This window comes from Prinia subflava, chromosome 1 (assembly GCF_021018805.1).
Source record: "Prinia subflava isolate CZ2003 ecotype Zambia chromosome 1, Cam_Psub_1.2, whole genome shotgun sequence".
Taxonomy (NCBI): Eukaryota; Metazoa; Chordata; class Aves; order Passeriformes; family Cisticolidae; genus Prinia; species Prinia subflava.
The window spans coordinates 37,190,963-37,212,114 of record NC_086247.1 but is presented as its reverse complement, the minus strand read 5'-3'; the positions used below and the strand labels follow the sequence as shown (position 1 = coordinate 37,212,114).

The window sequence follows — 21,152 nt, the reverse complement described above, 5'->3', positions numbered from 1 at the left end:
AGGCGCGCCGTAGATTTCTATCTTGTAGATGTTCCTTGCATCACTGCTTTGTTGATGTATACTCTCTCCTTGCCTCTCAAATGAAACTCTGGTTTAAACTTGTTTTAGTTGGCTCCAACTCTGTGTTGAAAGGCTTTTCTAGTGCTCTTCTGGACCTTACTGTAAATCTACTCCAGCTTTAATGCTGTTACCTTAGCCAGTGTTTTAGAAGGTGTGAGAGAGAGAGCTCAGTTTTGTCCTTGTTGTGAAGAAGACATAGAGCATATAGGTGTGGGACATGAAAAATTAACTGTTGATCATCTGGTAAAAGTATCATGTCATGGCTATAGCAACAATCGCAAATTCTCAGATTATCAACAAGGGCTATTTGTGGACCAGGCTGATACTGTGGAGCTGGCTGAACTAAATTGAATTATATGTTTATTGCAGACAGAAAAAGTGATTTTGCCTGTTTCTTCATAGAGCATCTTGATGTTGTGAAAAATGTAATAATCCTTCCTGTATGCGATGCTGTTTACAATCTTGAGATCCCTAAAGAATAGGGGAATTTTTCCTTTTAAGCACACAGATGCTGAAGTGGTTCTGTTTGGGTTTTCTTGATGGTTTTTCTTTTCACCTAATGCTTCAATTACTGATTACTGAAAAGGTTATAAATACACAGTAATTCTTGTTTCATAGCATCTTCCATTCATTCTAAAGAATCCATTTTGTATGGAGGCGCCAGGAAGAGTTAGTAGAATACATACACCATTTAGCATTTAGTGTTACTAACATCCAACCAATGAACTTTTAAATGCAGGTGCCTAAAAATGTAGGTATTAAATGATCAGAAAAATGTCTGATGCCATTTATGGCTTTGCATATAAGTATAGATACTCTGTTTTTTGATAAGAGACTGTCAATATTGTCAAGTCTAAAGCTTACAATTTGTTCAATAAAACCTTCACTTAGCCTGCTCCTGGAAAGTTAATCTATAAGCAGCCACAAATCAAACACAAATGCAGCCTTCCCAAGAGAAAAAAAAGAAGACACACACAAAGAAGTCTTAATTTTAAATAAATACTTCCAGGTTTTGGTAGCAACAGCTTTTGAATATGATCACAGTGCAGCCTGTTGTGTAACCCAAGGCTGCTGTGAGAGGCATGGTTGACTTTTGAGGAGCACATATGAAAGGGAAGGTGGCAGCTGGCTTACCTGGATGCTCAGAAGGAGGCTGGAACTCCCTCCTGACAATCCTGATGAGCAAATCTGGTTGACAGCTGTTGCTGTTGCTACTGCCTCGTGGACATCTCAGTGAAGCTGGTCCCAGTACCTTTTTCTCGACTCTTCTCTTTTGGTTTTTGAGCTGTGCAGAATGTGTTGAGTGCTGTGGAGATACGATAGGCGAGTTGGTGTTGGTATCCATTGCACTGGGAAGTAAGACCTGGCTTTGAGAGAAATGCAGGCAAAAGAGCCTCCTTAACAGTGCATATAAAGACCCGGTGGTAGAAGATCAGTCTATTCAGTCTTCCTTTATTTGTGTGTGGTAAGCACTGAAGTTTCTCAAATAGCATTTTCTTCCTGAACAATTCATCCCTGTCCAAGCTGGGCACACTGGTATACAGTGTGCAGAGGAGCCTGATTCTGATGACTGGCTCTTACTGAGGTGTGCTGTTCCACTGCTTGCTTTGCTTTGAAGCTGCAGTCTCACTTGAGGACATAACATGGACTTCTCTTAGGTGATATCTCTTGCTTCTATTTCAAGACTAAACTTCGAGATAACTGTTGCCTGAAAACACAGGTACATGGATTTCAGGTGCTGAGAAGGATAGGAAAGGAACATTCATGCGTTTATGTGATTCAGGTTTTGGGATGATGCTTTGTGATCAAATATGGTAATTTAAAAGGCACTGTAAAATGTTGGTCATGAAAGCTCGTTGTGTAGTGACAGCAGGCAGTTCATCCTCCCTTTCAAGTAATTTTATGTACTTCTACTTTCATAACTAGTTTTATATAGTACATGTAATTGGAGGGACAAGGAGCTAGATTTTATTGCTTTGCAAGCATAATTAATTAAACAGTTACCTGAATCTCAGCTGTATAGCTAAATAATATTTGCTAATACAGTGTAAGTATTTAATCTGCCACTAATTCCTGTGACTTCTAAATCAATTGATCTCTAGCAGAGCCTCATCCATGCTTTTTCCTCAGATGTACACATTGTTGTTGGGTTCAGGTGATCTAAGTCTATACTACAATAATGCCATTTACTAATGCTTAAGTAAAACACAGTGTAATCTTTCAGTCTTTTGGTGGCTGTCTTATTCTGGATGAGGGTTCTTTTTTTTTTTTTTACTAGAGATAATGTAACTTTGGAAATGTTTAGCACTGGAAATTCAGAGTTCTTTGTACCTGTTCTAACTGTCCTCTCTACATAGTTGATAAGCAAAGGAATACACTTTTAGCTATTGGAGTTTATTCACCTTTAAGTAGCAGGTTTTGACTCTTGATAGGAAAAATATTTTCCTAGTAGTGTTTCTATATTACACTGTTGCATAGATAATTCACCAGTCGCTGTAGGTCTTGTTCTGAGAGCAGAACTCTGAATAGTAGGTGAAATAGCTCTAAACTCGGCTATTTACAGAAATCTGTATGTTAGAAGTCTTCATATAGTACTGGATTAAGAGTCCTCAGTTCTCTTGTTCTGGCATCCTTGCTACTTAAATGACTTGACTTGGGATTTTTTAATGAGCCATTTTCCAGGTATTTACAAACACGAAAGAAATTGCTAGTCAAGCAAAGTTTGCAGTCAAACTATTTCAAAATTATCAAAATAAGCCTTCCTATTTCTTATGCTTGTAAAATAATACTCTAATCTTTTAAGCAGCCTGCCCACTCTTTCAATTTTCTTGCTTTTCGTACTTCAAAAACCACAACAAAAGCAACAACAACAAAAAGACCCCACACAAAATAACACAAAACACACGAAACCCCCCTGACCCTCTACCCTACATTAACCTTAGTTTTTTGTGAGTAGAAATACATTTTTGGGCTTGTTGAGGAGAGGGCAATGTGGAAAGTTTTGTTTCTTTGGGTTTTGGGGGCTTTAGGGTTTTTTAAAGTTTATTTTTACTGAAAAGGGTGTGGAAAGTTCTAATTCTCTGCAGATGCTGCAGTAAAACTGGTAAGCTTAACAGGTTAATTTAAATAGACTGTGAATTATGGACAGTGAAGATAGTGCCTTCTATTAGAAAATTAAGTTTAGCCCTACTTTTTGAGAGAAGGTGGCGTGTGCCATGAAGTGGAACTGGCTTCCAAGTTCAGTTCTAGATGAGTCAAAACTGCCCTTCACATCTAATCCGTGAATGCAGCACTGCTCTTGTATGTTGATCATTTATCTCTGCAGAGCTTGTGGGGAACTGAAGGTAGCTCAAGAACTTTCCTGTTGGATGTAAAAAAATGTGGTAGATGGATGTCAGCTGCTCCCGTTGGTTGCAGTAGTTTGAATGACTGTGGCTCTGGGTTCTGAGTCAGCAGTTTACACATCAAAAGACAGTTAACTTCCAAGTTCTTCAAAATCTTGATGAGAAGGGAGTGAAATTGAATAGTTCCAGAATTTTACATGAAAAATTTTCCCCTCTTTTTGTTAATTTGAACTTAACTAGCCTGGAGTAATTTTAGAACTGCAAATCGATATCAAGCAAGATGCTTGAAAACACTCCAGTTGGTTTTCTGTGTGAAGAAAAAACTGATGTCCTATTAAAGTTTTGCACAGGAAAATGGGGTTGTCTTCCCTTTGAACCTGCTTTTATGGAGGAAAAACATCGAGCTCAGTCCTGATTGGACAGAAGAGCCACACTGCACATGAGGACTGACAAGGATTGCACTCATCTGACAGTCCCCACTGCAATTTTTAGATTTCTGGCACTATTGTTTATGCTGTTAGGCACCCCTTTTCCATGTCTGAGTGAACTTGTGCTTACTATTAAGTATCTTAGTCTTACACACTAGAAGCTCTTGAGAGCTCCACACACTTTTCTCTTGGCATTGAGCATTGGGGAGAACAGCTTGGTATACCTGTCTATGTTGTCGTTTGAGTAAGTACTGATGACCACTATGAGGCAGGTGTTATGTTCAAAACAAAACAACAAAAACCACAAAAAAATCAGACTTGATTTTTGTATGTGCAAGAGCCTGCTTCCCTTGCACTGACCAAGAATTAAACCCCCTTTTTTGGCATATTCTTCTTCTTCAAAAAAATCAACCAAAATAGAATGTTCCAGGTGCATATGCTAATTTTGTTAAACTAACCCCTCAGATTTAGGCAGTCCAATTAACAGTAGTTGTAGAAGATCATTTGGTCCTGTATCTCAGCTGTCGTTCCCCCCCCCCCCCCCCACTGTATTCTGTGGGACATTACTGGACCCACCTGATGGTCCAAGCACTAAATGAAGGTTTCTGAAATCTGTTTACTCCATGAACTGTATTCTGTTCTGCAGTGTACTGACTGTCTTCACACCCTCCCTCCCCAACCCTTTTTCTTTGTGGCCAATTTTAAGTTAGTGAAATAAAAGAACTTTTCTTTTAAATAGTCTATAGCAGATCATAAAATACATGATTAGTTTGATGCTACAGGTCTTTCCTGTAACTAAGTTAAAATCTGTAAAAAAAAGAAGAAAATTTTAAATTTGTAAAATCCAGTGTTTGGGTCTTGGGATGGTCTCTAAGGTCCCTTCCAACTCAAGCCAGTCATTGTGTGATTTCATTTAAAATACATTAGGAAACGCTTATGTTATTTTTTTCTAAAAAACACAATTTGTAATCCTTTCCTGGTGTAGAATGTAATAATTTTTTCTTTGCTGAAAGGGTCAAGACGGTGTGCTTAAGTGTATGAGGCAAAAAGGATCATCAATACTGGCAGTAGAGTGAGAGCTTAAGTTCGGATGTAGGATGATTCATCTTGCCACATGTAAAGAGCGTAAGGGAGAGCTACCATTTTGTTCCTCAGTCCTGAAGTGTGTTCTCTTTAGTCATGTGGAAATTGGCTTTTCACTTTGGGTGCACAGGGTGTATTTATCTTCACAGAAATGAGTGTGGATATGTGGTTCCCCTACGAGCGCAGACTGCGATCTACCACTATTTATGAAGAACACATGTACAGGAAAATGACTCTTAAGTACAAGTCATAAATTGAAATGATTATAAAATATACGTGGACAAATATACCATGTGTGGTATCGGTAGACTGTAATTTCATCAAGTGGTTTTTCAGAGTTCATAAACTATGAATGAAACATGATTGTACTGGCCTTGTAACAGGTAAAGTAAAATACAGGGTCTGGCTACTTTAAAGCGCTCATAATTCTATAGCTGGAAATAGCCTTTTGGGATACGATTAAGTCTTAAAATCTGCCCGTGATTAAAAAAATACATTTCGCTGAAAATCACATGTTCAGAAACTCTGGGAAACATTTGAGTCTCCACCTCATGAATTTTTACAGTTCCCAACTTTCTGGGTGTAAACACCACGGGCTGCTTTCGGCGCAAGGCGCGGGCAGAGGCCGCGTGTTCCTCCGAGCTTGGTCCCCTCTCGGTTCTTGGGTTGTTTTCAGCGGTTTTTTGCCGGTTTCGGTGACCGCGCTTTGTTTACTCCGGGGCCGTGCCCGGCCGGGCAGGCCCGGCCCAGCGCTGCCGTGCGGCGGCCATGCCGCCCTGCCCTGCCCTGCGCAAACCCTCCCGCTCGCCGCGGCGACCTCTGCCCTTTTGTATCCTGTGACACTCAGCCTGTCTTTGTGCTCAAGTTTATCCATGATGGATACGTTTCCCTCCCAATCGCATATGCCGGGAGCCCGGCGGAGCGAGCAGATAAATTATTTTCAGCTGCAGGCCCGGGCTGGGGGAGGAGGGCAGGAGGGTGGCGGGGCCCCTCCGCGCCCTAGCCCAGCAGGACGGGCCGCAGCCTCCCACTCCCCCGGGGATATGCAAGGGGATGGCTCTCGGGCCTCTCAGATCCTTTTTAAATGCAAAAGAATGTAGGAAATTGCCAGATCAGTTGGTTAATCAGTGACAACTGCAGTAGGTGCACAAAAAGCCCGGAGCCATCGGTTGCACGGGGTGTTTTTTCAGCGCCCCAGCGGGGTCGCCGCTGGCCCCACCTCTTGAACACCCGGGCCGGTTTAGTGTCAGCTTGAGAAGGGAATGTAATTGCGGGGAGATTTCTGGGTGACTGATGGCGACAATATAAGTCTTCTCCCTGACACCACCGCCCCGCTGTCCCTGCCAGGGCTTTGTGCTCGCCTGGCCACCGCACAGCCGCGGAGCGGTGAGCGCTGAATGTCCCCAGCCCACCGAAACAAGGCAGCCGTGTACCCCATACAATTTCCCATGGTGTTGTTTTTTGGTGGGTTTTTTTTTGTGTGGTGTTTTGGTTTTTGTGGGGTTTTTTTGTTATTTGGTTTTTCTGGGGGTTTTTTTTTGATATTGGCTGTACTGCTGCCTTGTCATGGTCAAACCTCATTAAGGGGTCACCTTGAGCATGTTACTGCTCCCCTTTGTGGAGTTATTTGCGAGGTTAACACCTCTGTCAAACGTTTTGAAGAGTATTCTTGAAATATTTTTGTGACTGCAATTGTTTCTCTTACTTATCTGGGACTATTTTTAGATGAACCACCTCACATCTGTGTTTTAAACTTATGTTGGGAGAGAGGGTGGTCATGCAATGAAAAAGGCCTCTTAAAATTCCAGGTTACGTAACACTAAAACTGAAATATTTCTAGATTAGGCTTGTTCCCTCTTCTCTCACCTCATGTTTGTAATGTAGTTAAATGCAAAAAAATGCGCTTTCTTTGTTTGTTTTGTTTTGTTTATTTCTCTGGTTACCTCCTTAAAGGCCCCCGAGTACGTGCACTAATAAATGGCTCCAAACTTTCCTCTTTTTCTTCTGGTCAGGAAAGAAAAAACACACTGAGGCTTCCTCTGTAATATTATAGGTGCTGACTTAAAATTAGCAGTGCTCCCATGTTAGGGCAAAGAGTTTGCAGCCCAGCTGTTACAGCGAATGCCTCCGTGTGATGTAACAGCGAGGCACAGTGGGCTTGCATCAGAGTCCTCCAAAGTGACGCTGCTGTGCTCTGGTATCGGAGCTCCTGTGAACTTGAATGATGTAGGATATTGTTTCCAAATGTGTGGCACAGGCTGAACTCTGGGCTGGTCATTCCTGCATCAGCTGCTTGACAGCAGCAAGCTGCCAAATATTCGAAGGCTGTAGTGTGCCCTCAGTTGCCTCAGTGAAAGCCTGCTTTTTGCCAATGTACATCGTACATTAAGGAAATAAAATCCAGTCTAGCTTTTGCAGAACGACTTTATGAGAAATGTAGGATTTCATGGATTTCTTGGCAAAAAAAAGTTACTGAATATCATTCATGGCATTTTAGCTGATTGCACATTGGCAAAACCTGTGACCTTTGAGGAAAGACACCTAAGGTTTTTTTCCCTGCGCCTTCTTAATTTAACAAGAGACATTGACAGCCTTTAAGTTGCTATTGAAAAGTCTTGTAAGGATGTATTTCTGTGAAGAGCTAACTGAATTTTACTAAGATAAAGGTGAAACTAAACTTTTCAGAAATGCTTAAGTTGTACTTGCTGATGCTTCCCACTAAGTCAGAATATTCCTGAAGTGCATCAGGTCATTCTTTTCATCTCTGCAAGTCCTGTCTTCCTTTCCTGGGACGAGGGGGAACGAGATTCCTGCCATCCTTTGATGTCTGAACTATACGGACTTAATTTTTAACACAGCTGTGCTGTGTGAAGTGTATAGTAGGAAAGCATTCTAAGTGACTTTAAAAAAAAAAAGTCTTCAGGCATTCAGGAAACCAACTTTCTTTGGAAGCTGCAGTCAGAAATGATGTTACAAGCACTTTACAGGTCTGGTTTTATATTTTGGCTAATGTATATGCAGGAGGAACGTACCATGCGTGGAGTGTGTGACAGCAATGAAAAGTAAGCATTAAGCACGCAGGAGAGGAGGCATGCTTCCCATGGACATGGTCAGGCACTTGCATAACTGTCCTGGCATCAGCAGTGCTGTGTGCTCAGTAGGTGAGCGAGGTGAAATGTGGAAGCCTCACCAGCCATCTTACCCAAATTGAATGTCTTGTCATGACTTTTTTGATGTTGTCATGGTGTTACATGTGTTTATGAAGTTTTTGGTGAATGTTTTCCTTCAACTTTGTGAGTAAAATAAGAATGTGACTTTCATTGCTGTCATTTATGCCATGTCCTTCCATGCGGCAAATGCCTAAATTACTACCCCTAACAGCCAGCAGGAGCTTAGCAGTTCTGAAAAGCAGTTTAAATGTGCAATGTTTAAATGCAGATTTAGTAGCCTAATGTTTAATCCTACATTTTGAGGCTCTGGTCTCAAAATGACCTTTGGCATGGTATTGTTTTTAGCACAAGAGGTCTCTTTTTTTTTTTTTTTTTTTTTTTTTTTAGCCTAGTTCTTCAAAATAGTACGGTATTTGTGGTGTTTACTGCATTGTATGCAGGGACACAGTTCCATTATGTGAGTAGCTGGTTTGTTTGTGTCTGTCAAGTACTTCAGAGTTTTGTCAGGAGTATCAACTAATAGCTGTAAAATTATAACTCTGCATGACACATGTCATTTCGAGCTTGGAGCAGTAAGTATTAGCTGCCTTCTCACCTGTTTATTCAGTTTTTTTGCTGCATGGCCAAGTGCTACTGAATTTCTTCTATAGAAGGGTTGATAGCCAAATCAAGGAACCTGTTGATTTACAAAATGTTCTTTTGTTTGGCAGAATGTGAGGATGGTGTGGAGGGCATGGGCATGTGTGTGCTGCCGTTGTGGCTTCCTGGTCTTGACTGCCCAGACCTGCTGCTTTGGGAGCAAAACTCATGAAGTTCAGGTTTTTAGTGTCTGCAGCTCTAGATGAGTTATGTGGATGCAGCAGCCAGTTTAGTTCAACTTATTAAAGTGGGAAGCTGCCGAAGAAAACTGAATGCATGCAGCTTTGGAATATGAAGCTAGACAATGGTTAACTACTACTTAAATTTGAGATCTAGCTGTTTAAGAGTGGAATGTTGCAAACTGTAGTAAATGTAAGCTTTGTCTGTTGAGACAACAGGGTTGTTAAGCAATTGACTGTGTCCTGGTGGTTGGGATCGCACCACTCTGAACAAAAACAGGCAGTCTAGGCAGCCTTAACGAAATATATTCATTGACTCTTTAGGTCAGTCTTCCTGGAGCCATCTTTCATGTTCAGGAACAGAAAAGTGATAGAATTTTATAGCAGAACCTGTATAGTTTAAGATAGCAATAAAAAAAATTCACTGTCTTTTCATACATTTATACTTTGTTTCAACTATCCACCTTTCTAAGGGTTCAGATTCTCTTCCCTTTGTACCCAAGAAACAGTCACTGCTTCTGTGTATGTTGGTTTTATGTTGCAGAAATGGAGAGAAGATGTACCATCCCTTATTTTAAACTATTTAATTTTAAAAAATGACTGTGAGATGAGTTTATCACAGTTAGTCTTGCTGTTAGTATGTCTGCACTTATGGGGAAGTGAACAGTGGTGCTGAATAAGCATTTTAACTACAATTATTGCTTGATGCAGGTTCTACTTTTGTGTGTTGGCTTTCTTTTGTTTTGAAAGAAACAGACATAGTTGCAACTTAAAATAAGGCTGTGACTCTTGTGACTTGCTTAACTATCTACATGTCTACCCCGTTAGAATAGAAGGTTGAGAGGTTAGTAGGTAATTCCAGTATTGACTGTTTCCTTATCAAAACATTGGTTAATTTATTTTGATCAGGCTGTAGCTGCTACTGTCTTTCATGCTTCAACAGCTGCTGTTAGCCATATATCACATCAGAGGTGTGACTTTTATTGGGGAAAGTAGAATAAGGTTTGGCAAGAGCGCAACTAACAGTTAAGGGCTGTGGTCATTAAATTTGAAGCTGGACTTAAATCTGAAGAAATACTCCTTAAATTTGAGACCTCTTCTTTACCGTGGCCTTATGCTGTGTTTCAGACATAGTAACTTAAGCATCCAGAGTTCAAACATGAAGTTGATTCATGCCTCAGATAAAAATGCAGATGTAAAATCACGTAATGGCAAACAGTGCTTTTGCTCTTAATTTAGATGATGGATTTGTTTGTTTACAAACTGCATCATAAACTTAAAGGTTACTTTTCTTTTGAAAGAGCGTGTGCTCAGGAAGCCAGGCCAGTGCTAGGTTCCCTAGCACATCTCTTGCATTGTAAGGGACAGTTCTCGGCCCAAACCTGCAAATTGGGATTGTGTGAGCTGAACAGAAATAATGTGTTTAGTAAAACAAAACCCTTACCCTATTTTAATTTGGTTCTCTGGGTATAGTAGCAGATCCAAGCTACTGTGAGCTGATGTTGACTGTTATCAGTGGCTGACTGGCCTGAATTTTATTGGAAGCTTGTCAGCTGAAAAACAGTAAACAAAGCAGATTCAAATGTGTGCTTGATGCTCGTAACCTTGTTTCTGGAGAGAAGAAAGCTCTCTTAGCTTGTTATAAAATTTCATTAGTGCTTCATGAGAGTAGAGCCTGCTGGTCTTAAAAAATGGTTCTTTTAGCAGGCATGATTTATATAATAAAATGAGCGGAAATTCTTACATGTTCATAACTGTGTGGCTGTTTCTGTTTGTGATGAGTGAGATCTACTTGGCTCCAGTTTGATATTGCCCAGATTACACCAGTGGTTGAGAGGTAACAGTATCAGTGTGCTCTGCTTTTTAGCATTTCCAGGCAAAGAGGCTGTGCTGTTAGATGTGCACCCTCAGTGCACACTGATGTCCAGCTTTAGCAGCTCCCAATGGCAGTGAGCATCAGTAGTCGCAGTGCCAGAAGTCCTTGAGCAATCAGGGATCTTCGCCATGACTGCAGTCTGCTCTGGAGCAGTCTAATAGCAAAAGCTTCTTTTGGTGAAAGAGGTTCCTTCTCACCTTGTTGAAACTTCCTTATGGTGTGATCTAATAAACTGGATGAGGTGGTAAATATTACAGATGGCTTCTGCCTAATAATGGAAATGAAATAAAACCAAATAGATATTAGAGATATGAAGATGGCTCATAGGAGTTTACCTCCAAGTGATTTAGGAAGTGTTAATATCCCAGCCGAGCACTAAAGAGATTTAAGAGTGTGGTTTTAAAGGTGACATTCAAATGCTATTTTAAGAGGAGTGATAAATGCTTGTACCTTTCCTCTTGCCCTCTGTTTCATACTGAAGAAGGTCCTCTTGACAGTGGCTACAAGAAGGGTAATAAATGTGCTGATATTTTCTCCCTAAAACTTGTCTGGGACAAATCACCTTCAGTCAAACGCTCTGGCATTTTGCGTCCAAAGCAACTGAAAGCATCTCTCCTCCACAGCAGGATGCAAGATGTGAAAGCATAAACTTGTAAATCTTCTTTGCTTTGTTTGCTGGTAAAGGGCAATTGGTATCTGCGGGTAGAGTCACCACTGAATTACAACCAAGACACAAAAATAGTTTTACTTGCTAAGTGCATGGGCTCTCTTGACTAGTGTTTTAAAGTTTATTTTGCATGTAAGACACAGTGTTTAAAATTCTTATTTTAAGAAGGAAAGACAGCATTAGATTACCTTTGTTCGTAAAAAAATGGATCCAAACAGATCTTTGGAGTTCTTGTGGGAGGAGGATGGGGAGCACATTTTGGAATAGACCAGTCTTCCCTGTGGAAAACCTGAATGAGAAGTTTTCTGAATTTGCTCTGTTACTGTGTTTTTGCTTTTTATTCCCCAAGTCCAAATGTGTACTTTGTTAGGATAGCTTTTTGTTAAGTCCTTTTGCCATTACTAATTCTCTTGAATGAGTATTCAAGTTCTGGAGACAACAAAACTTCTGTGTGGTCTTCCAAAGTGCTGTAGTTGCAGTAGTGGCATAATAACCTGGAGATGAGTAATGAACTCCAATGATAGTATATTGTGTTATCATCATAAAGCAAGTTAGGATAAGGATTGAGAAATCCACCCTATCATACAATGAAGCTTTTAAATTTGATTTTCTTACACAAACCGAGCACATAGTTTTGCTGAAATGGGAAGAAGCATTGTGTCTTTCAGTTTACAAATCCATTAAAATAAGATAAACTGTGTGTTTTTTTGAAAAAATTCCCTTCCTAAAAGCTAAGTCTTGGAGTTTGGTCTGTATTTAGCGGGTCATCTCTGTACACATTTGAAAAATCTGTTGTGCCTATAACTAACTGTAGTTCGTCGTAGGACCTGGTGCTTCTGCTTGCTCATCTGATTACACAGCTCAAGGGAATAAGGTTAAGGACATGCTGTTGGTAACTAGAACGTTTTCAGGGCTTTAGTTCAGCAGATGGGCTGCTCAGCTATATTCATACATCTGCCTACCTGCTGTGGCAGCTGCTGCTGCTGCGTGTTGTGTTCTTTTGTTCTGTTCCACCCAAGAAAGGAGCACTAGGAAGTCTAGTGAATGGATTAATTTAAGGTTAAGGCTAGTGTTTTGCTTGCTTCCTAACTATCATAATAAAGCTTTGGATAAAGCTAATGAATCCTTCGTAATGTGAAATAGATTTTTAAGATGTATTTCAGGGGGCTGAAACTAGCTAGCATTTAAAAAACAGTCAAGTATGTTTTCTTTGTGTTGCCTGATGTTATTTATTTCAATATTTTCTTCTCTTTCTCCCCCTTCCTCTGCTTTTTCTAGGAGCAGTAACCAGACTTTGCCTGACACTGCGTGGTCCAAAAGAATTAAGGAAATATGGAATGACATGAAGGAGATTAGTTGAGGATTAAAGGCTTTGAGGACAAAACACCTCACCGAGGTGAAGCACAGACTAACGTTCTGGTTGTAGCTCCAAGGAGCTGTGTGCTGAAAAAAGATGGCAGATCCAGGAATGATGAGTCTGTTTGGAGAAGATGGGAATATTTTCAGTGAAGGGTTGGAAGGTCTTGGAGAATGTGGATATCCTGAAAATACAGTGACTCCTATGGGTCAGCAAATGCCCATGGATCAAGGATTTCCCGCTTTACAGTCATCTCTTCATCATCCTCCTGCGAATCAAAACCAAGCCAAGTTGACCCATTTTGATCACTATAATCAATACGAACAGCAGAAAATGCACCTGATGGATCAGCCGAACAGGATGATAAGCAATGCCCCTGGGAATGGTATAGCGTCTCCTCATTCGCAGTATCACAACCCTCCAGTTCCTCAGGTTCCTCACAGCAGCGGTGCCGGCGGTCAGATGGGAGTCTATCCCGGCATGCAGAACGAAAGACACGGGCAACCCTTTGTAGACAGTGGCTCCATGTGGGGACCACGGGCAGTTCAAGTGCCAGACCAGATAAGAGCACCGTACCAGCAGCAACAGCAGCAGCAGCAGCCGCAACCGACACAGCCGCCACAGGCGCCCTCCGGACCCCCTGGGCAGGGCCATCCTCAGCACATGCAGCAGATGGGAAACTACATGGCTCGTGGTGATTTTTCAATGCAGCAGCACGGTCAGCCGCAGCAGCAGAGGATGAACCAGTTTTCTCAAGGCCAAGAAGGCCTCAATCAGGGAAACCCTTTCATTGCCACCTCAGGACCTGGCCACTTGTCTCATGTGCCCCAGCAGAATCCCAGTATGGCACCTTCTTTGCGACACTCAGTCCAGCAATTTCACCACCATCCCCCTACTGCTCTCCATGGGGAATCAGTAGCCCACAGTCCCAGATTCTCCCCTAATCCTCCCCAGCAGGGTGCTGTTAGGCCGCAAACACTTAATTTTAGTTCTCGGAGCCAGACGGTACCCTCACCTACTATAAACAACTCAGGGCAGTATTCTCGATATCCTTACAGTAACCTTAATCAGGGATTAGTTAATAATACAGGGATGAATCAGAATTTAGGCCTTACAAATAACACTCCAATGAATCAATCTGTACCAAGATACCCAAATGCTGTCGGATTTCCATCAAACAGTGGTCAAGGACTAATGCACCAGCAGCCCATCCACCCTAGTGGCTCACTTAACCAAATGAACACGCAAACTATGCACCCTTCACAGCCTCAGGGAACTTATGCCTCTCCACCTCCCATGTCACCTATGAAAGCAATGAGTAATCCAGCAGGTACACCTCCTCCACAGGTTAGACCTGGTAGTGCTGGAATACCAATGGAAGTTGGCAGTTACCCAAATATACCCCATCCTCAGCCGTCACACCAGCCCCCTGGTGCCATGGGAATTGGACAAAGGAATATGGGCCCCAGAAACATGCAACAGAATCGTCCGTTTATGGGTATGTCTTCAACACCACGGGAGATGGGTGGGCACATGAGACCAAATGGTTGTCCAGGTGTTGGCCTTGCAGATCCACAAGCAATACAAGAGCGACTAATATCTGGCCAGCAGCTTCCTAGTCAACAGCAGTCTTTTCAACAGCAAATGCCAACCTGTCCTCCCATGCAGCCTCATCCAGGGATACATCATCAGTCTTCACCGCCCCCACATCCTCATCATCAGCCTTGGGCACAGCTTCACCAGTCACCACAAAACACACCACAAAAAGTGCCTGTCCTTCAGGTAAGCTACTTCCAATTAGTAGAAGACTTTTTAAATGACTGTAAATGCTTTTCAGGATATGCAAGAGCTATGGTTTCAAAACAGTTGCCCCTGTTCAACTCCCTTGTTTGTTATTGGTTACATGGCTTTTTTGGTGTACAGAGGCTGAAGGTAAAATGAGGTTCAGGTATCTTTTTAATGTCCTTACGGTAATTTTTATACGATAATGTTAGGAATAGACTAAAATGTGATACAGCCACAGGACAAGCTGAGTATGTACTGGTTTTTTCATGTTGGTTCCTTTGGGGAGAAGATGGAAAGCACGTCTGAGAACTGTCATTTAAACTATTAATTTTTTGTATTTGCAACTTGAGGAAAGAAGTGTGTGTTATGATGTGTTTGTTTTGGCCAAACCAAGGTCTTTTTTTTTAAATCCTAAGGGAATGTTCTGTGGTTTTAAATTAAAGCTGAAATGGTTACATGTGAAAAAAATTTCTGGCATGAACTTCTTTAGCACTAAGTAATGAAACTGAGAAGTGATGAGGAAACAGTTTAGGCAAGGAGAAGACAACAATGTGAATCAGTCTGAAATTAAATCTTCCGAGGTTCAAATGAAATGTTAAATAGAATACAAGTTTTATTTTACTGAGGCTCTGATCTGCCGGGTTTCAATAGCCATGTATTGCTTCTATGTCATTTTTACAATTAAAAGCTAAAAATGGTAAAACACCTTGATCTTCTGTAGCTTAACACATTTGTCTACCTGCTAGTATGTTAAGCTTCAGCTCAAAAAGTGCTTTTTGCAATCTTCACATTTGCTGCTCTTTGCCTTTGCCTTGGTCAGTTAGAATTCAAGAGATTTTGGTACCAGAAGAATTAGTGGTCAGGATATCAAAAGTTTAGTAATTTTTTTTTTTTCCAATCAGTCAATAATTATTGCTGAGTAGCTCTGCCCACAAATATTTGGAGACAATTGTTGGAATGCGGTCGTAATGCTACAATACGCTTAATAAATGATGCACACAGCTGTCCTGGGCCGTGTCCCGGGCCCTGCGCAGAGCAGCTGCTCAGCCGTGCCCTCCGCGCTGCCTGCCGGCTGCTGCTGCTCGCGGCTCCGCACAGCGTGAGCGGCTCCGGGAGCCAGGCGTGCGCGCTGCGGAGGGGCAGCTGACGAGGAGTGCTGCGTGGAGTGGCTCAGCAGCTGGGACAGGCTTCCACGTTCCCCGTGGAAGAGAGGAGGAGGGGGAACCCTGTGAGGGAGATCAACGACTAAGCTGGGCCAGGGGAAAGTGCACTGTCTGTCCTTGAGAGAGGAGGAATCTCTCTTGAAAAGAGGCAAAGTTACCTTCAAGACCATCTTTCTCTTCCCTATCTACCTCAAAGTTGGTTTGAAATTTTGTGTGCCTGTGTCAGCCCTTCCTCTCCCTGCATCTCCACACGCAGACCTTGTTTGGGGAACTTAAACTATAGTTCTTGTATGCACGTGGAATTGTGTGTTCCTGTCTGAGAGAGCAGCTCTTGCCAATGCCTCCTTTTAGCAACTGTGTGGGTAAGCAGGATGAAAAGGAGAGAATTCAAGACTACAGGAAAAAATAAAGAGAAAGAGCAGATATTGAGGAAGAGGGTAATGACAGCACAGAGAAATCAGTACAGAAAGGGTAGGAATGATAAAAAAGTGTACAAGACACATTTTTTACTCTGAAGATGAGAGCTGAAGCATCTAGCATAAAAAACTTGAAAGAAAATTGTAGAAATGGTAATGTAAGACTTTTAAGACAGTAAAGGAACAAAACCCAGTGTCACTGGGATCTTTCATAACCTGTGATCGTGGGGATGTGGGAGGAAATACTTGAGGTGGACTGGTACCCTAAAGCGGTGGTGTTCTTCACCAGCATTAATTCCTTGTTTTCATTGACCGTCCAGTAAGCCTATTTTTGGCATTAAAAGGTGGTTTAGCAGAAGAAAGTTTACTTGTAAAATGCACAAGCTTGTTAAACGTTCTTGGGACATTTGTTTCCCTTTAATCAGTGAAGAGGTTAAACACAGACAGCTCAAACCTTAAATGAGCTATGTAACCTATTACACAGTGCTGAACTGCAAATGAATAGCTTGAAGAAAGGTAAGTGCTGAAACGAAATAATTAGAGGAAAACCACATGATAACTCCAGCTATTTGATTAAAATCAGTAACTCAGACAGTTGTAGCAAGCCAAGTAACTTCTCTGTTGGCTTATTTCGGTTAAGTTTTTATCTGGTAAAAGTCACTTTTAACGTACCTTCCCATTAAGTCATTAGTTTGAGCCCTGACTATAGTAATGAAACTCTTAACAGGCAGGCGTTTCCCCCTAAAAAACTGTTTGGATGAAATGAGTATTGTTCAAATCAACGAAAACTTAACCCCTCCCCAGTCCCTGGGGAAAAATGCAGATGTGCGAAACCCCTGTTCTTGAACCTGAATACTGAGTTGGTAGTTCTCCTGTGTCATGGTTTTCCTTTCATGTCAGTAGGCAGAAAACTGTTCAGTGAAGAGCAGTTATTTAAATGACTGGTTTGTTTTTATTTGTATAAAATGAATCAATAAAATGAATATAGTGAAAATGGAAATCACTATGTACTTTAAAATCAACAGAAGTCATTTTAGTAATTATTTTTCAGTGATTTGAAGCTAGTCTTATCATGGGAAGACTGTAATACTTGTGGTTAACCAAATTACTGTTTTGTTTTTAGATATGTTGGAAGGAAAGTGAAGTTCTTTTGCTTTTAAGTTGAAAGAAATTGCTGTGTTGATTCCAAGGCTTGTTATTTCTTTTTTTGTGTGGAAAACTGCAAATTATTTTGGCTGTGAGATGAAACTGGTGATTAACAATTCATCTGGTTTTGATTAATAGCTGAAAACTAGACATGGTTATTAGGACCATGTTAGCAGCGAGTTGCTGGCTTCAGTTGAGTCTGATAGATCCATAAGAGCTACTGCAGTGTTGGGATGTTCAGTCAGCGTGCTTGGTTTGTCAGGCCCTCCTTTTAAACACTTTTCACCAAAGGTTTTTGGAAGAGCCTGGTGCCCATGGGGAGGGAAGGCTGGTTCTGCTGTGGCAGAGCAATCCACCAAGGGGCAAAGCAGAGAGCAGGAGCAGCTTGCCTGTTTTCACAGTGGAGGGATCTGTGTTTGGCTTGTGAGCTTGTGTTCTCCAAAACAATCATAAATGATCTGGAGAAGAGTGAAAAGTCAGATGGCATAAATTTGCTGCTGCTGTTGATATACCCCAAGCAGGGTGCCAAATGCAGATGTGAAGAACTTAATAAGAATTAAATAAAATAATTAGAAATATAATAGGAGAGTCAGTTGCTTGGCCATTAAATTGTGTGAGTCAAGACATGGCCAGGGGAGGTTTAGATTGGATATTAGGAAAATTTTCATCACAGAAAGGGTTGTCAAGCACTGAAGCAGGCTGCTCAGGAAAGATACAAAGTTGCCATCTGTGAAGGTATTTAAAAGATGTATAGATGTGGTGCCTGGGGACATATGGACATGCTTAGGAACATGCTTTAGTGGTGGACCTGACGGTCCAGGGTTTACAGTTGGCCTTGATGATCTTAAAGGTCATTTCCAACCTAAATGATTTTACGGTTCTGTGGTGCTTGGCCAGTGAAATGGCAGGCAAAAACATCTTTTTAGAGCAGATCTTGATGTTAGATGGCTGCCTGAAAATGAGGTATAACAGGTAAAGAAATAAACTAGTAGGAATTGTAATGTAAGTAGTAGAGAACAAAACTAAGATTATTACCTGTGTATTTGGTATGCCATGAAGTTCTGTGTCCCTTCCTCAAGCCTCAGAAAATACAGCGTTGCTTGAAAAAGCACGGGGTAGGAGGAGGGAGTGTTTTGGTGGGGGTAGGAAGGAGAGAGATGGAGAGATCACTCTAAAATTGTGAGTGATATAGGTGCATGAAGAGGATGAATGTGAAGTAAGGGTTGTTTGTCACCTGTTTTTGTCTCCTTGAATTCTTTTTAGGTATTCAGCAAGTTGTCAAGTGGTGAGTTCAGAACTGCACATTAGGTTGCTGATCTCTGAGATGTTGCACAGAAAAATGCAGCATCATTTGATAACATGAAGGCACCACATTTGGCTCAGCAGATCTGTGCCATACATAAGTGACTGAGAATTTCTTACTGGGTTGCATCTCCTGTGTGCATGTCTGGTTCTTGTCCTTGTCCGCACACTTTATCAGAGGTGGTGTCAGGTTAGACAGGCCTTTGGAGGCCTAATGCTATGCAGTTGCTCTTACATATCATTATTTTCAGAGCATTTTATTAGTGATAGAGGAAGTGTAGGAGGTTTTTTTGCCAAGAATAGGCTGTCCTGGGTGTGTTGTTACACACAACTTATTTACCCACAGCTACTGTGTGGGCTGAAGTTTCGAGTCATGTTCATTAATCATGTTCCACAAATGCAAGCTACATTATTTATAGTCAAACACAGGAGTATTTAAATGACAAACAGGTATGGTATAGCCTCCATGCCTGACTAAATGGGAGAGCTCAACAATGGGCACCAGCAGTGTTGAAGGATTCTGGGTTGCAGTGTCCAGGTTCTGGTGGAGAAGGAACTAATTTTGTGTGTGTTACCGGTTCACTGCCAGGTTTCTTCTGCTGGCCTTACTATCTGTGGGCATGTGACTTTGCTCTAAATCATAACTCATAGCTGTGTTTGGTATGAACACATTCTTTTGAAATTTCCTGCCCTCCCTTGCAGGGGAGGAGGCAGGGAAAGTCCTGCTGAGTCACCAGCTGGGTCACCCCTTTCACAGGCCCTTCCTGCAATTTCAGACTCTGTGTTGCTGCCTCAGTTTAATTTATACTTGGATATACCTGAATGGAAAGGGATATTAATGAAAGCTATAATCAGCTGTATTGGTTTGATGCAATATTCTAACCTGGCAGAAAGCAGAGGTTAAATCAGTTTCTGGCTGGGACACTAAAATGAAGTTGATTTTCTCCCGGTGTTTGTTTCAATGCCTAAGAGTAGTAAAAAGAGATTGACTCCTTACTGTTTTCACATGAATTATCTTTCAGTGTTTCCTGTAAGTTTACATAATAGCAAATGATGCCTCTTTGAATTGTTACGATTATTCCCATAAATAATATTCATAAGCAATTTCCCACATCTCCAGAGAGAGCTGCTGGCTTTTTAATCCCTCAAGTGTTTAACTTTTTGACTATTTTCCTGTTGATAAGTAGAACAAATCCAATTTATTAAAAAAAAACCCTAGAAACACTACTGAGTACTTTTTGTTTTGATGTAGAGGCTATTTCACATGACTGCTAGCTGGTCTTTTGGGGTACTGTGTATGCTGCATGTTCAGCAAAGTCTCGTGGCTGCCTGCCCCTGGAAATCCTAGTTTCCTTTTTCAAGTGTTCACAGGCCAGCAAACCAGTGTATATTGGCAAGATTTTTAAAGCTGCAAGACTAAAAGGAATTAAGAACCCACTTACACTGAACTTTAATTAACTATGATTGTATATTATTTTTATGTATAGATAAGCATGAGTGTGTGTATATAATCCATATCAAGAAAATGTAGGCAAAATAGGAAGTTGTGGATAGTAATGAGAGAGAAGACAGAAAGGAAAATCCACAGTATTCATAATAAAGTGAAAGGTTGATAGCAGTATTTTTTTGTTAAAAGTTTACAGGCTTCTGTTTTGTTGGGGCTCTGAAGAATTCTTGTATTTGAGCAATGTAAGCAATGTAATTAACTGTAATTTTCCAACTAAAAGAAAAACAGCCCATAAAATCTACCTTTGGTCAGAAGTGTTGAAGTTATTTCACCCCTGTGGAGTAGAATTTTCTGTTACACTGATAACTTGATCCATCTGTGAGCAAGTTCCCATGGAGGTCTCTCAAAGGATACAATTATTATGAAATACTGTGCCCAACAAAAGTTCATATTCTAAAACTCCTCAGTTACATTCCAGTCTAACAGTTAATGTTAACATATCGAAAAGCTTATTTCTTCCTCACCCTGGTAAAGGCAATATATGCCTTTAATAAACAAACAAATAAATAAATAAAGTGCTTGCAGTGGTTTTTCAGTGAATAGGCCTTTGGGCCAAAGACTTGTAGTTTTGAGGTGGGTTTGCGATGAACTTTTTGGTCTTTTTTACTGTTGAGGAGGCACAAGCTACTTCAAGAATACTTCTTCCCTCAGGTGCCGTGATTTCACTGTGATGAAAATAATTTGTGCCATTAAATTATCTGCTCTGAAGTTTTGGGTAAAGCCAGTTTGTAACATTAGCATGAAAACACAAGTCTGCATCAGCATAGTGATTTGTAGGTTTAAGAGTTACCCAACTTGTTCTTCAGCAGGGGTATTTTCAAAGTTTCTATGAGATGTTGGTGACCTGAATGTATTGTTTCCTGAAATCATTAGCATTTTCTGAGGAATCAGCCAACTAGAAAAATTTTTAAATTTATGCTGCTTGTTTAGTACTTCAGTATCATGTTCTTATCTGCTGCTGGTGGTCACTTCCAGTAGGACTTGACAGCTATCTTACTTTATATGTATTTGAACAAATTTAGATCTGTTG

General features: G+C 41.1%; 1 protein-coding gene across 7 annotated transcripts in view; it reads left to right on the top strand.

Annotated features, from left to right (window-relative positions):
* The window catches only part of CHD7 (chromodomain helicase DNA binding protein 7), a 134,011-nt gene that overhangs the window by 29,628 nt on the left and 83,231 nt on the right, over positions 1 to 21,152 (top strand). For all 7 annotated transcript variants that reach the window (XM_063393507.1, XM_063393514.1, XM_063393487.1 and 4 more), the window contains one exon: positions 12,725 to 14,585. In XM_063393507.1, coding sequence (XP_063249577.1) covers positions 12,900 to 14,585 — 1,686 coding nt within the window. In that variant the 5' untranslated portion in view covers positions 12,725 to 12,899. The remainder of the gene's footprint in view (positions 1 to 12,724; positions 14,586 to 21,152) is intronic.